This window comes from Lepisosteus oculatus, chromosome 1 (assembly GCF_040954835.1).
Source record: "Lepisosteus oculatus isolate fLepOcu1 chromosome 1, fLepOcu1.hap2, whole genome shotgun sequence".
In the NCBI taxonomy this organism is placed as follows: Eukaryota; Metazoa; Chordata; class Actinopteri; order Semionotiformes; family Lepisosteidae; genus Lepisosteus; species Lepisosteus oculatus.
The window spans coordinates 10,993,436-11,010,326 of record NC_090696.1 but is presented as its reverse complement, the minus strand read 5'-3'; the positions used below and the strand labels follow the sequence as shown (position 1 = coordinate 11,010,326).

The following is a 16,891-nucleotide window of genomic DNA, read 5'->3' as shown; positions in this document are numbered from 1 at the left end:
AAGCACTGATCGCGTCCCAGTGGAGCATGTCTCCCAAAAAATCTCTTTCATTCAGGACCTTCTCTGCGTAGGCTCTTTCAACCAGCCATACCTTACCGCCCCCAATCGTTTCCTAGTGCTTTTTTGCAATCAAGGAAGACTTCTGTTTATCACAAAGGCACCACATTGTCTGTTTCTTCTGCTCTGCTATAAGAAACATGAATCCTGTTTCTAAAATGTGATATACAATACTACACAGTACAGAGCCATAAACTCGGATGTCAGCTGGACTGTTTTAATGTTAAAAAAAGATTAGAAACATTCAAAATTCAAAATGGATTGTTTACAGGAATGCCAGAGGCGAGCAGTTGTTCGAGTCTTAAACATGTTTATGGAGTGTAATCGCCAGACTTTTGGAAATCTGAAATCTCAGATATGTGATGCATGAAACCGGACAGCATTGTCATTTGTATGCCAGGCCTGGAACACCTGAGAATTTGTCAGAATCGGTAGTTTTTCTTTTCTAATTATGCATCGCATGAGCACAGGGGCTTGTAATAGCGTGTAAAAAACGTGTTTTTTAGCAGAAATATGCTATTATAAGAGTTTTTAGATTCATTGACACAATTTGCAGGAGTGTTTTTGAGTTGTTGTTTTTTTGAGTAATATATATATATAACATAAGGATGCCTGTCACATCCTATAAAGATATTTGTTTCACACCTTATTTTTAAGTATATACCTTAGTTATTAGTATCCTACTGACTGAGCCTGAATAATCGGTACAAATTTCTACACCTGCTATGTCAGACCCCGCCTTCCAATCTTACATAAAAAAATAAAAATTATTTTTACCTTTTTGTCTCATAGTCTTATACCTAACGGACATAAGGTCATTTGCTATGTCACGCATTCTAGTTCTTCATTGTGCAGTTCAGCTCCATGAGGAAAACTTTGACAGCCACTGAGCTTGTAACACCTCCACGGACACCCCCACAATATCCTGTGTGTCCCTGTACGCACACATCCAAACACTGAATGCCAACAATACTGTCATTCTGAAGCATGGACATTGCATATGCTTCTTGCCTTAGAAGTTTTAGAAGCCATAGAAATCATCACTGACAGCTGTCCCAGAGATGACATTTTGCTCAGGTAACTTGTCTAACTCTTGCTGTACTTCGGGTCTGATTACTTCATTTAGCTACACAGAAGTCATCATCAGTCTTGAATGGTGACTGGTACTTTCAGCATCATCTTAGTCAGAAGGTTGTTGTCCATCTTCTATAAACCCACCTCTGGACAGCTTGAATTCTGTCATAGAAACTGGGACTATAGGGAAACAAATTGAGTATGGGAAAAAAAGACATATAAGAACAACCGGTACAGTTAGTAAATTGAAGAGATTCCTTTTTACTGGAATGGATCATGAATTTCTGTGCAGCCTCAGACCATATTTTTGGAGAATACTGGATTTGCCTTTTTTTCCCTTCAGATTAATTTTCATCTCTGTGCCAGGAACATACCTCCTGAGCTGTTACCTGGCAGGCAAAGACTGACCACACTGAGCCCTCTTCTCTTAGGTTAAGTGGCTGTATCACATCAGCTTCATTGAGTGAAAAGAGGATTTAGCAGTTTGATAAGATGAAAGATTTTTTTGAGGGTTTATTGATAGGCTTTTTCTCTCATGCTGGTTAAAGCAGTAAGATCAGTCAGATCAAATGGAAACTGAGAATTTCTCATCAAGGAAAGACAGGAAAGAACATAATATTGCACAAATGAAGAACAAAATTCTGCCTTATCTTTCATGAGACCAATTTTTATTGGAGTACGAAACAAGTTACACCAGCCAAGTTACTGAAGCCAGTACCCTGGATTCTTTCAAGAAACAGCTAAATGTGATCTTCAGATCGATTAGCTATTAACTAAACAGGCTAGACAGGCCAAATGTCCTCCTCTTTTTTGGAGCCTTTAATATGTGTTTATTAAAGAATTATGTGAATGTGATTTGTTAGACTTGTCCTCACACAAAACAGTACATACTGTACAAATTTACAGAAAGAAGTAGTACTTCAGTGTATATATTTTTAAATCATTATGTTTGCAATGATTATCGCTATATTCCAATTTTTTGGGAAAAAAAGCAGTCACATTAAAATATAATCTTTCTTGAATTACTTGGGCCAATGAATAAACCACAACCTGTTATTTCCTCTGTGTTTTGCAGTGATTTGAAATGGAGTGGCAGTTTCCTGGCTGCAAGCCAAGCTTTTTGGTTGGCATGTTACTGTACTGTCAAGCTTTTACATTTATTAATGCTGCAGGCTTCCTTCAATTCAGTCTCAAAATAGACCTTGTTTTGTAAAAAAAAGTACAGGAATTGTGTTGGAGCTACAATGCTTAGCTCAGGAGCAAGAATATTTTTTTTAAAAAGTGTATCGATTGTAGCAATTACTTTTAGTGTATACTGAATAATATATAAAATATCGTGATTTCATATCTGTGAATAGCTTTACTGATCTTGATTGTGATGCATTTGCCTTTTCCAGAGGATTTCCAGATCCCAGTAGGACATTCTTCAGAGGTTATGCATTTTCTGCAACAAGTTTCTACTCTGTACACAAATGCTTGTGGCATCATGAACGATGATATTCCATACAGTATGTGAACTCATGGGAGAGGTTTCTGTTTGGAGTTTTCAAAGTTGAGATCATGAAGGAGGGTTTTAAAGACCTAATTCCTTCCACTTTGCAACAATGGCATATTCTAGTATGGCAGGGAAATGTCGCACCATAAAACACTAGGACTGGCTTTTCTAGCTGTTAGACGTTTAACATTTAATCTTGTGTCAGAGTACAGAAGAGTACTCGTCTAACATTAAACATTGTGTATTACTTAGCGGGGCACTAAGGTGTAGGTCCTTAAGTTTATTTTAGGTGTTATCATCAGAATTAGGAATTGCCATTTAAGCCAAGTAGTACGATTTGGAATTTATTGTCAATTGCAAAATATTATGAACCAGATTTTGATGAAGTCTGTTTGAACATAGCACTGATATTTGAATTACTTGAATGGAAAAGTAAATTCATGAAACATTGAAACATGTCTTACATGGGTAATCAATTGTCTTACAAAGTATTCCTCTTGCTGTCATCTCTTCAGTTGCCTGGAAGATGAGCATGGAAACAAATTGTTCTGCCTGCAAAGACACTAAACAGTCAAGTTATTTGTATTTGCGTTTGATAAAGATGTGCTCCCATGATACTCAACCAGTAAAGCTGCTCACTCCAAGCAAAGGGCACGGGGAGCTGCATGGTCTGTGGTCCGAGTGTTGCAGGTGTGATTCTGGGTTATAAAGACACAGCAGTTGCTTCCAGATGGGGGCAGTATACTGCAGGCTGATATGTAATGAGAAAACTGGACAGATTATGGCAGACAGGAACTGGAATTACAATTACCTTTTAATAAACCCCCTTAATAGCAGACACCTCTTAATACTTCTATGAATTATTTCAGCATTAATAAAAACTGAAATATCAAAAGATTAAATAATTTGCATACTTACAGTATATCACATTCTGTAGCGGTGAACCCAACCATGTTACCACATGTTACAATATAGGCTTCATTACAGTAACATTGCTGTGACACACTACACAATCTACATTTGGGTGTGGGTATTGCCAGAGCTGCTTTACACTTTTCTGCATGTATTGTTTCTAAACAAATTTGAGTGCTTTAACAGGGCATACAGAAGACTAGCAGTATTTGTTATAGAGATTCAGAGAGATAAGCTGTTAAGAGTCGCAGTCCTCGTTTTATTCATGTCTTTGTCTGGTGAAGAAGGCAAGACATAGCAAATAAAGGAACAGATGAAAATAACCAATTCCGGCTATTCACAACACTGTGGGCTATACTGTATATAACATTGTACTTTTTGTACTTGGTATTTTGTAATGTAAGCTACAATACAGATATTGGCTTAGTGGTTTAATGTGGCTGTGTCCATCTCATGTTGATGTAAAGTTCAGGTTCAAATCTAAGTAAAGGTTCAAAATCTTAATTGAACATAAAAATAAGAATGGTTATAAATGACAGGAGGCCATTCAATCTATCTAGCCTGTTTGGTTGGAATAAGTTAATTGGTTCAAGGATCTCACCTAGCCATTTATTGAAATAAGTTGAGCAGCTTGTTCTATACTTTCACAACCCTCTTTGTAAAGAAAGTAGTAGTAATTGTATTCTTGTATTAATTAAGAGAAGTAAAGTAAATTATTTTTTTCTGCACATTTGTATTAGTTTATTAATAACTAAGTCCATTACTGTTTTAAGTCCAATATAATCATATCACTCAATATTTGAAATACATGGTGCTTAAATTCCTATTTGAATTCAATTGAGATTTTGGTACCTAATGTTTTTATTAAAAAAAGAAGCATGAATCAGCCAATTAAAGATGTGACACTGGTTAATTTGGCCAAATTAGTAAAACATAAGTCAGTGTTTAAATTTTTGATGTAATGTCATTAAGTTAAATGAGACACAGTCCAGGTTAACTTAATTATTTTGCTCTTTTTTCAGTTGGGTGCTCATTTTTAGTGTGTTAGTTTTCAAACGTTGTATACATTTTTTGAAAATTGAAAAAATAACATTTTGCATTAAGAGGTTTTATTGTCTCATTAGAAAAACGTTTATCTATTGATTCAAAGTTCTTTGCATTCCAAAAAGTTAGCTACTAAACAAGCTGTTGTAAACACATATGAAAATGCCATTGGGCACAGAGTTTTGCTTTTCTATTATGAGCAAATTCATTTCAAGAACAGAATTAAAAAACTAGTAAGGCGTGAAACTGCCAGACATGCATTAGTTACTCTCATCTCAGAAACGCAGTTGTACTGTATGTGGTAATGATAGCATTATCTTCATTGTGCATAAAACATTAATGCTCTCATTGACAGTTAACATGAAGTAGTTTCTGCTCTGCAACACAGCACTTTTGCAAAAATAATTTTTGTTATAGGATGGACTTTCCCAGTCGCAGAAGAATTCATATTTGTGTTTCTTTAATACAGTACATTGTTCTTCCTGGGGGAATAAGTCTTCAGAACTTTGTGACAAGCAACTTGCCTCACTAATTCAGCTACTTCTATACCAGCAACCCTGTTATAGAGAGGTTACTATAGTAGTTATATATAGTTTCTTGAATTCGTCTTTTCACATACCCCAGCTTGCTCTCCATGAGACACACAGACGCACAGACAGGGAGAGAAGCTTGGGGTCAGAGCGCAGGGTCAGCCATTTATACGGCACCCCTGGAGCAGCTGGAGTTAAGGGCCTTGCTCAGGGGCCCAAGGGAGTAGGATTCCTCTGCCGGCCGCGGGATACGAATCCGCAACCTTCCAGCCACAGGCGCAGATCCTTAGCCCCAGTGCCACGTTATCATCCCCATGTTATGTTTATTACTATTTGATTTTAGCTATTTTGCTTCTCAGTTCAGATTCATTTTAAAATAAATAAACTTTTGAATTTTAGCTTTAATATGTTCGTACAGTGGCATAAAAATGCTTTACTACAGTCTTTATTCAGTTGGTAAGGAAAGATTTTTCTTTTCTAAAAAAGGCACATACAGTATATGGTTACTTTGAAAGTCTGTAAAGCAATGGCTTGTTATATTATGCATTCTGTAAAGTAACACCATTGTTTCTTTTCCACGGGCTTTCAGTTGTGTGTCATACTGGAGCCTATGCAGGAGCTGATGTCCAGGCACAAAACCTACAATCTGAGCCCACGAGACTGTCTGAAAACCTGCTTGTTCCAGAAGTGGCAAAGAATGGTGGCTCCTCCAGGTATTTAAGAATCTTTCACAAAAACACTCTCTGCCTTGCACAAACCTGTTTCAGCGCATACCCTGAAAACCACATTCCCAAATCCTGCATGGCATGCATCTTGAATCTTTGGCTTGACCGTTCAATCATGACAAAAGATTTGTCGTGTAATGTGTGTCCTGTTAAAAAAAACAGAAACTTTGTGTGAGGAGCAGTTAGATTCCTCATTAAACACAGTCAGCTCTAGACATTAAATATTAAAACACCCCAGTTCCCGCCGTCCTCGAAGCAGCAAGGGAGATGAAGAGGTTTTCAGCACAAAGCTGTCATGAAGAGCAGAGCAGTGTGTGCTGGGAAAAAAATAACTCACTGAACACAAAAATATCGAAATAGAGAAAAAGAGGAAGTTGAAAATAGACGCTGGCTTCAAATTCGTAACAGCTTGCAACTTATCATTTTTTCTTTCAATTAAAAGTGTTTTTGAAAATAATATGGAGTGGGAGAGGAAATTCTTTAGTAGACCTGACTGCATACATATTATAAATTCATTCTTTGGAGTAAAAAACATTCATTTGAAAAACTGTATGCAAGATTAATTTTATTTTGCATAAGCATTACCAGGTGACCAGGTGGCACAATGATTGGCACTGCTGTCTCACAGCACTGGGGCACTGGGGTGCTCTCTGTGCGGAGTTTGAATGTTCTCCCTGTCTTCACATGGCTTTCCTCAAGCTGCTCCAGTTTCCTCCCACAGTCTCACAGTCTAAAGACATGTTAGTAGGCTAACTGACAGCTGGAAAAATTGGCCCTGGTATGAGTGTGCGTCTGTGTGTGTCCTTCAATTGACTGGCATCTCGCCCAGAGTGTACCCCACCTTGTGTCCGTTGCTTGCCGGGATAGGCTCCGGCAGACCCTGTACTGGATTAAACAGCTAGAGGATGGGTGGATGAGATTGCTCTACACTTTGAAAAGTGCAAATATATTCCTTCCTTGTGAAACAAACTAAATTACACAAATTCCATCATAATAAAATCAGATTAGTTAGTGTCTGTGACATTGTTTCTCATCATTGGTTGCATCTGTGATTTTTTAGTACATGGGCTGGTTTGGTCTTGTTTTCTTTTTAGCATGTTCCTTTTCATTCACCTCATAACTGGAACATTTCTGTTTTTGTGAGGAAGGAAACAGGAATCTGTTGCTGATAACTTCAAACAAAGACATGGAAATCCTACTCTTTTCTTAGAATGATATAAGAATAGATTTCTCACAATTCTTTTATGTAGAGATTTTACAGGAATATTTTATAGATAAACATATTTCTTTAATTACAAGGCGGTGCACTGTTTTGTTTCCTTGTTAAGATGTATTTGTACAGTAGATGTCTTGTAATGTGAAACATAAATTGTTAAACAGACATGGATTTCATAATACTATATGGAAATAAACAGTATTAATAAACTAGTATAATGTGATGTTTTTGGTTACATAAATAAAATAGGTTCTTGGTTTTGTGTCTGTCATTCAGATGATTTCAAAACATCTCCCTTGGTGTGATTAGTAAGAACTACAAATATTGATCTTTCTTATAATTCTTAAAACAAGCTTCTTAGTTTGTTCTACAATTATTAATATTCTTGTATGGTTACAGAGAAATCCTGTTTCATCTGTGGATTAAATGTTTACCAATAAATTCAGGCATAAAAATAATTAGCTTTCAAACGTAAACATTTTTCCATCTGGCAAATAAATGAAAGTTTATGACTGGACCACCCTAACATTGTTTCAGCCTAGTATCAGTTATCATCATAGCTTAAATATGTTCACTTAATAAGAAGTATTTCTTATAAAATGTTAGGCTTTAAAATTTTAATTTAAATCATCTACTTGAAATGTCTTTTGCAGATTTGATAAAATAATTTCAGTTATGGACACTCCAACATTTAAAAAATGTATTGGTCTCAATTTAAAGTTTAGTTTCATCTTCATTTTTATCAGTTGTCATAATGCAGATCTTTGTGTGTTGCACAGTTTAATGGACATTAATTACCTTAATAAATAAAATTCCCTCTGGCTCCGATTTCAGCAGGACATCCACAGAACTTCAAAACGGAAATTTTCCCTACAAATCACAAAAAAGGTACTTTTTCATCTTCTAATCCAAAGTGTAATACCAATAGTCTGATCTCAGTGGAACTACTTTCAGTCACATAGGGAAGGTTATGGATTACATCATGAATGCTCAATCGTTATCTGATATTTCCATAATTTATTATTTAAAATATTTAAATGAAAATGATTCTCTCTGTGGCTATATCTGTGTGAGTGAAATATTTCACTCTATTCTTTATTCGTTAATCTATCACACATTCAATCAAAATGCTCATTTCTGAACAGTTCATAAGTCCTGCAGGTCCACAGCGATACCGGAACAGAAAGCTATTCATACATGAGGCCAACTGCGACTAAGAACAGGATACTAAAGATGTTGCTCTTCCACTTAAAAACATTCAGAAGCAATAGGAAGACACACTGCTAAATGAATGGGTGGAATAGTGCTTGAAAAGAATAATAAAGTATGACATTCAAAATTCTTTATTTTTCGTTTTAGCTTTCTGTTTTTGAGCATTTATGTTAAAACATTTACCTAACTGTTCATTCTTACTAGTGCATGTCTGGGGAGATGTTAAAATACTACTTCTGTACACATGTACAGTGCATTGCTGTGTTAACTATGTGAATAATTACAGTGGGATAATACCACTATAATACCAATATGTTTACCGTCCAAACGCAATGATTTTATCACACTGACGTCTCTATTGTTATACTGTATGCCAATCCAGACCTGCCTTGACTTCGGAAGCCCAGCTGTACTGGCTCTTGCTGCTGCATGACTGCGGGGTTTTATTTTCCCTCTCCGTCTTTCTTTAGCCGAACCAACAAGACAAACAACAACAAAGAGGAGAAAACGGAAGAACTCAGCCAGCAGCGCTTCCAACAGCAGTGTGGGCAACAATGCCAACAGCAACAGCAAGAAGCGAAGCCCGGCCAGTAACTTCAGCCTCTCCAGTCAGGTACCTGTAAGCATCCTCTCTTCTCTTCTAGCCTGACCCCTGCAGGCACACGGTGGGCTGCTGGGCCGGTTTCTTCAGTTTGGAGGTATCTACAGGGTCTGTCTTGGTGGCTGGCTGCTCAGAGGTGCGCAATGACAGCTGTGAAATAAAGCTTTCAAAACACAGGTGCATTACTGACATGATACTTGTTGAATTCCAGTCTCTTTTCATGAACAGTTAACTTGAATTTCACATATATATATATTCGTTTTGTATATTTGACTGTGACAAAAGTTGGACAAAAACATTATTTTTTTGTGAAAGTGGGAATTAAACTCTGTTGTTCCTTGTTAATGTTTAATGTTTACCTCGGCTTAATTGCAATAATAACTGTGCTATGAACTCTTAATTTCAAAGTGTTATCTCAAAGCACCACACTTAAATGTATTTATCTTTTCTTCATTGAATTCGACACACTTTCGACTTGAAAACTAATAGCAGTGGAGGCTTACAGTCCACAAACTGTTTTCTGTCCTTAGGCAACATACATGGAATTTAGTCTAAGATTTACATTAAGATAAAGTCTAAAAAAAAGTTAGTTTTTTGCGGTTGCATATGAACATTCCAAGGAACATGATTTCTGTGAGCATTCCTCCACATTGAAGACCGGATGAAAAAAATGAAAGTTTTCTCATGTCTTGTGATATAGTTGTGAGAATGAATTCAGAGACAGTAGAACTTCCATCGCCTCCTTAGTAATTTCATCAGGTGTTTTTTTTTCTCCTTCCTTTATTAATTCTCACCCATGGCAAAAAAAAAGACTAGACTTGCAGTCTGTGAAGCTTTGATCTGCTGTGGTCTTGTCACATATTGAAATACTCTGTGTTGTTATATCCTTCTTTTCCCAGTTATGCATGTAAATTAACTTCAGCGAAGAGATATCGGGATTCATAATCCTTGTTTATAGGGATATACTGTAGTTTGTGTTCAGTTTGCAGATTTATACATTCAAACCATGAGATTTCAGTTTTCAGAGGAATGTATGTTGAACTAGAGATAGGTGCATGAAAAATATTTTCTATTTAAAAATTAGCACCATCAGGATCCTTTAAAAAGTAAGAAAACAACAGGGCTTGGTCCCTCATTGTCTTTACATTTCCAAGAGACTGTATAGCTCCTGCAGTCAGGATCCCTCGAGGGCCATGCGGTTTCAGCCATTACTCATTGTCATATTTATTTTGTAAAATCACAGCCTGAAACAGCATTCACACCCCCTCTTCAAGTGTTGACACATGTCCTGATTGCAGACAGAGTAACACACTGAGTACACATGTCGCACATCTAGTGGTCTTGTCAGGGAAGTTGTACTTTTGCAGCTGAATGCAGGCCTACGTGATTTCAGTAACACAATAGCAGCCCCGCATGATGTTGATGGAGGTAGGAATTGCATTGCTCATGCAACACTGACCTCTACTGGTGATCTCTACTCATACACATTGAAAGGGATTTTGCATTCAGTTCCAAAACCGCGTCAGTGATACGTAAAATGTGTTAAAATAAAGACGTGCTCTAAGTAAACATAGTTTCCTCTTTCAGACAATTCAGTACGAATGACACACATTTTGTAGTATGGAAGATTGCAAGGGATATTGCATCATTTGTGCCAACTTGACACTTTTACTAGTAAAGTGATAATTTGAATGTGAATTCATGTTGCTGTTTCCTTACAGGCAGTTGCTAATGAGATGAATAGTAAGCATTATCAATTTAATTGTAATTAGTACTCTCAATCTTCCTAGCTCACAACACCAGCTGGACAGATTGGTATATTTTCTGCACAGATTGGCTCAGAGTTTCTTTACTGGGGTAGGTGACAAGACACCGTACAATAACAGATGGCAAATTCAGGGCTTGTTGGCAATCAGCAGGTTTTTGCTAATGACTTAATTAGCTATGCAAATTGTCAAATCAGTGTGTATATTGTTATTTAGTGAAAACCTTACCTAAATTAATTACCATAATTAAGTAGCAGAACGTCAAGTGTATTGGTGGTGGCTGGGGGATTTGCTGGCTTGCTAACAGGGAGAAGGATCTACCGTCTTGGATAAACAAACTTGTTCTACATTTCTTCCAGCAAAGAGAGCTTGGGGAATTGAGCGCTTTCATACCAAGTCGAGACAAATGATCAGTGAAGTGTTTTCTATTTAGCCCCTGTTTCATTTCTTAGATGGCAGTGCCATCCTGTCCCAGGATGCAGTGGGTGACACAAAGCAGAACAAGTGCCTGTTGGCAGTACTCTGGCCGCACTTTTCCTTTGGTCCTGACACCGATCTTGAGTAAACGTGTTTGCTTAAAAAAAATTACAAGAATTGAATACATCACCAGCCACAAAAGCTGATGCAGATTTAATTGCCAGTTAAATATGTCTTACAGATTTCACATAATCCATTAGCTATATTTATCTTACAATTAAAGTTAGCATCAGTAACTTTCTTAAGTAATCTTATGAAATCCTGACCAAAACAAGTGTTGGGCCTGAGGAATTGAGCATGTCAGTCAGTTAGTGCTCTCATTCAGAATGCACGCTGAGCCCTGAAATTTGTTGCCTGGGATATGTGAATATCAGACCTTGGCTGGGACTAGAAATGTGATAAATCAACCTTTCCCCAGTGGTAGTACAATTTGCTGGGTGCCTGTACGTTTGCTGTGTTGTACAGTGACCGAACAGGACGTGTTTTGAGAAATTGTGCGGATTCTCCCTCCTTCCCTGGCTGGACCTGGGCGGCACTGGGGCTGAGCCCGCCTTCCTTGAGGCTCTGAGTTTCCGGGTTTAGTTCTAGTCTTAGGCCTTGAACCCCAATGTGGGATTCACGTGGTCTCCCTGTGTTCACGGGGGTAATTACCAGTTGATTCAGTTTCCTCCCACCTTGCGAGGACACACTGGCTAGATGTGATAGGCCTCCCCACCTCTGAACTGTCCCCTTCTCTGTGACCCTGCATTGGCCTGGCCTCCTGCCCAGAGGGAGAGCGGTGCGCCTGTGTACGCTGTCTCTGTCTCATCTGGCTTCAGCCCTCAGCAGGATGAGTGGCTTGTTGATAATAGATGGATACATAAGAAGGCTGAGGCGATTTAAAAAGAAAACTAATCCCACAATTTGGAACCTGTTGCATGCAGTATATATACTGTATATAGTACACTATACCTTTGTACTATGCATTGAAACCACTTACAAGTACTGTATAGTTTTATAAACTGCATGAGTCTGCCTGAATATTTCCATACTATGAGTTAATCATATTACTTCATCTCTGGATATCAGTGGCTCGACATACTGTAGATATACATAAAGTAGGTATTGAAAAGTATACAAACTTCACTTAACCTGGATCCATGACATTTGTTATCAAACTATTTACATTTTTCTCATCCTCACCATCTTCACTTTTTATTCATCCATCATTGGATGAAGGTGGTAGACAGAATGTTATGAAGGCACCCCCAAGATTGTTCTTCAAGCTTGTATCTATAATACGTTTTATCCAGTTTTCTCCGGAAGTTTGACTAGCTTCAGAATATTATATGATATTATAGGAGGTCTCTGTGGAATCCCTGGGATTTTTATTTTGCTGTGCATCTGCCTCTTTGATATTTTTAATGTCTTCACTCTTTTAATGCTTTATTTTGTGCTCTGACAGGATATTTCTTTATCTGTCTCTTCTTCTGTGTGTCTATTACACTTCCAAGCACAAATCTTTCCAGGCCTTTTTGCACCAATTATAGTTTCTGTATCATTCTTCCACTTATTAAATCATGAAGAACACACAGGTTAAATCATCTTTAATATTGTAAAAGCACTACCACCCATCTTCGTGTTGTTCAAACTTGATCAAGACATTCAAGAGAAAAGCAGTAACTTCATTTTATGCACAGTCATGGAAAGTAAAACATGGAAGCATAAAATGAAAAGTTACAAGCTGTAGCTTAAATCAGGGGTGTTCACAAGACTTCCAGTCTTCCAGGTTTAAATCTGTCTTAGCTAAGCTATCACTGGCCTCTCAGCCACATCAGAAAAAACAGCCACACACAACAGCAGAGTAAAAGTCTGCTACAGGCCATTGCATTAAGCTATTAGGTTGGCATGGAAACTGAGGTATTGCAGGCTTCAGAGGCAGCCCAGTAAAAACCACTGTACACGGGGTGATTTTGTAGTCTGCAATGTGCTGTTGCAACAGAGCCACCCCATCTACTGTATGATGAAAAAATATATTTTCCAGTAACCTGGAAGGAACAAGAAATCTTGTTTAGAAACTGTTGCCAGCAAGAAATTCGAATAAGAAGAGAGCAAGTGTAGCAGGTAATATTATGTAGTAGAAGGCAGTGCAATTACCAAAGACAGCTAATACAAGTGCTTGTGTTGTTCATGTACACCCAGTCTAATAAACCAGCATAGTACTTATTCAAGATCATTTCATAACCTGCTTTATCCAGTGTACAGGGTCATTGGGGAGGCAGAGCCTAACCAGGCAGCAGTGGGCACAAGAGGAGATACCCCCTGGACAGGACACCAGTGCATCACAAAGCACACACAGACACACCAGGGCCAAGGGTGCTGGAGGTGGCCAAGGGCTTCTTACGAGAGCAAACTGACCCGTGTGCCTGACTGTGTTGGCAGGACGTGATGGTGGTGGGAGAGCCCACACTCATGGGCGGGGAGTTCGGGGACGAAGACGAGCGACTCATCACGAGGCTGGAGAACACCCAGTACGATGCCGCCAACGGTATCGATGACGAGGAAGACTTCAATAACTCCCCCGCGCTGGGCAATAACAGCCCCTGGAACAGCAAGCCACCCAATACCCAGGACAGCAAGCCAGAAAGCACAGCTCCCCAGCCCTCCCAGTAGAGTCACCTTGAACCTCGGCCACTGGTGGCCTTTACTGCCAGGGCCGCTCTGAGTTCTGACAACACACTGTACTGGGTGTCACGTTTTGCGCTGTACATGGTGTTACAAGGCTTCTTAAAGATTTTACAAATAAATTAATTTCCTTGTAATGCTGAAAATTTAAAAAGGGGACTGCAGTATACATATTATAAATACACATTTTTACTTGCCACTCAACAAACTGTTTAATTTAGCTGGAAAATAGAAGTACTTTCCCCCCTGTACTTACTGTACTGTACCCCAGCTGGGAGTCTTGTTTCTGAAGGCAGGACCTTGGAGTCTGAACAAACCAGCGGCCGCAGAAGTTTTGTGGTAAGTCCAGCACACACATGCTCATCTAATACCATCGTCTTGCTCTTGGGTGTAGCTCGTTTACTACTGCAGGTTAGTGTGGCTATACAGTACCTTCAATTCTTTCAGAGTCTTTTTTAACAGGAATATTAGAAAGGACCTCAGAATAAAGGGTAAAAATGTTTAAGAATGTTGTTCTCATAGTATTCCATTCAGAGGTTTATTACACAGTACAGAAAATCACATTTTTAACAGGTTCTCATTTTTAAGCTAGGATCGTGTTTATTTTGTAAAGGAAAAAGAGGATTTCTTGATTATTTTCTTTGACAACGTGCTTCCAGTTTTACTGCATTCATCTTACTGGATTACGTTTTTAACGAACTACATTGTGACACTCGTGGATTTATTAGAAACTTCTTTGTATTTTGTTTTTACATTTAATTCAACATTAGTTTATTTTGTTTCTGTCCCACTCCTCTCCAATACACATGGCAGTATTTTACTATGATTTTGACCTTGTAACTATCAAGTAATCATACGAGAGCACTGTAAAACAAACATAATGTCAGCATCTTTGGTCATCCTACAGTTTGAAAGGTTCCTTTGTAAACTGTTTTTCTTTGTAAATCAGTCTTCAAACACAGTTTCCCAAACTGATACTGGTTAAAAGCCCAGTTTCAGAAAGCAAGCTTGAATTGTTTTTAGTTACTTGTTTTTTTAGTTTTTCCCGTTAGTGATCTGTACATGTGATTTTATAGCAAAAGAATCTGAAAGTGATGCCAAATTCTGATATTTGTTTGTTTTTAAACTAATGGTTTGGATTTGGATTCTGATATTCACAATGAATGTTGCTTAGTTTTGCAACATGTTCATGTGAATGAACCCAGAGAAATCACGGGAACATGTGATTATTTTCCAAATGTTTTTGTTAGTGTCATTGATATACTTAATAATGACTTGGACAATGCTCTTCAGAAGACTGCCCATGTGAGTCTGGCTTTGTCCTCAAATACATTGCAGGTTTTAAAACGTAATTTATTGTGTCCCTCATAACAGCTAACCCAGTGTATAGCCAGGCTAAGAGCTGTTCCACAGTCCATGAATCCTAGTCTGTTTCTGTCCTGTCTGCACTTTCAGGTAGCACTATAGCATGACTCTGCTCTTAATTACACCTCATCAAATACCTGCTTCTCCCCCTCATCACACCTGTCTCAGCTATCAATGAATAAGAGTATTGCTAGTTACAGCACCTCACCAGATCAGTATGAGTGCCCAGCCAATTCAGCTCCTTGCCACTCGTTCAAAGCACATTGAGCTGTGCGTTTTTGAGTCGCTTCTATCCATTTTTTGTAGTGCAAACAAGAAGACAGGTATTTGAAAAGAGGTACTGTAATTGTGAAATATTTTTGTTTTAAAGAGATAAATAAGTGACTTTCCTTGAATCCTGTCCATTTTAAACCTATAAATAATGAGAGGTTCTGACCTTCAGTTTGGGACCACTGATAAAAGGGTTGAAGCTTTGTAAATAAGCTAATGATCCAGACATTTTTAAAGCCATGGCACTCATTACTTACAAGACAGCTGCATATAAAGGCTTTTGTGTTTTTTTATCGTACCTGATTTGAATCTGATGTTTTATTAGTCCTTATCAGTATTGTCATTAACTCCATGTTTGATATTTTTGCAAAGAGAATCAGCTGTCTTTCTTCTTTTTTATCTTTGTGTATTTATGTGAACATTTGTAAGGAAACTAACAAATTTCAGAATTTGTTTCATCTTCGTATTAATATTGTTCAGCACAACATGTAAAATACTAGCAAAATGTCTTTGTGTCATTTCTGATGTATTTTATGTATGCTTTCTCATTATGTGTGCCAATAAACTGTGGTTACAAGAGATATGCACCTGTTTTTATCATTTTTCTTCATCATTAACAGTGTTCAACACAGGCCTTCACCTCTTGAAGGAGAAGAGGAGTCAAAATCTAAGGTTGTCCAAAAGCTCAATTGCTTGGTTTCATGATAATTATAAGAGTGCTGTTTGTTGGGGAATGTGTTATTGGGGAAATAAATGGAGCTCTTTTTATGTATTGTGTTTATATTTTGCATTGTATATATGTCCCTTATTAATAAATAAAAAAGAAATTGGTCAAAAAAGACAATTGAGTGCTGATCTCAAAATGTGGAGCTGCTAGCCCTTTGTTCTGAATAAAATATATATTTTTTATTGAATGTTGATTTTTAAAAATCTTAGTACTTAGGATTGGTATTGATTGAACAAAGAAACAGTTATGTTAAAAGTATTATTTAGAGTTTGCTACTTGATGTTAATTCAGTATATGTATGTAAAGCATTATTAAAATGTTTTTTTTTTTAATTTACATAGATAAGACTTTATTGATCCCGAAGGGAAATTGAGTAAATTACATGCTCTGTCAGTCATGCTACAGGATTAAAAATATTAAAATACTAAAATATTGTAGCATGGACACACAGAAGAGTGGGAAGGGAAGAACTATTTTATTAAATAGGATATTGCAGTTTTGCTATTGTTAAAAGGTCTGCTCTCACCAGCCAGCGGGAAGAAAACCTACTTCTCATACAGAGTGAAGCTGGGGGTCCCAACTGACAGAGGCCAGGCAGGTCAGGGTGGGAACCTGAAGTTACAGACCTGGGTGGGGAAAATGGTTCACCCAGATGGCATGTTGTACCTCCAGCAACCTTATTTACTGTATCTCTTGCAGTAAATGCTCAGCCATCTACATTGGAGAAACAGGAAGGAGACGGAGACCGCTTCAGAA

At 37.8% G+C, this 16,891-nt stretch overlaps 1 protein-coding gene across 6 annotated transcripts in view; it reads left to right on the top strand.

Moving 5' to 3' along the window:
* ldb2a (LIM domain binding 2a) overlaps positions 1 to 15,989 on the top strand; it is a 117,534-nt gene extending 101,545 nt beyond the window's left edge. For 2 of the 6 annotated variants that reach the window (XM_015343986.2, XM_015343982.2), the window contains 4 exons: positions 5,702 to 5,825; positions 7,888 to 7,941; positions 8,736 to 8,884; positions 13,531 to 15,989. In XM_015343986.2, coding sequence (XP_015199472.1) covers positions 5,702 to 5,825; positions 7,888 to 7,941; positions 8,736 to 8,884; positions 13,531 to 13,761 — 558 coding nt within the window. In that variant the 3' untranslated portion in view covers positions 13,762 to 15,989. The remainder of the gene's footprint in view (positions 1 to 5,701; positions 5,826 to 7,887; positions 7,942 to 8,735; positions 8,885 to 13,530) is intronic. The other 4 variants (XM_015343984.2, XM_015343985.2, XM_006629170.3 and 1 more) reach the window with 4 other exon arrangements.
* The last annotated feature ends 902 nt before the right edge of the window (positions 15,990 to 16,891 follow it).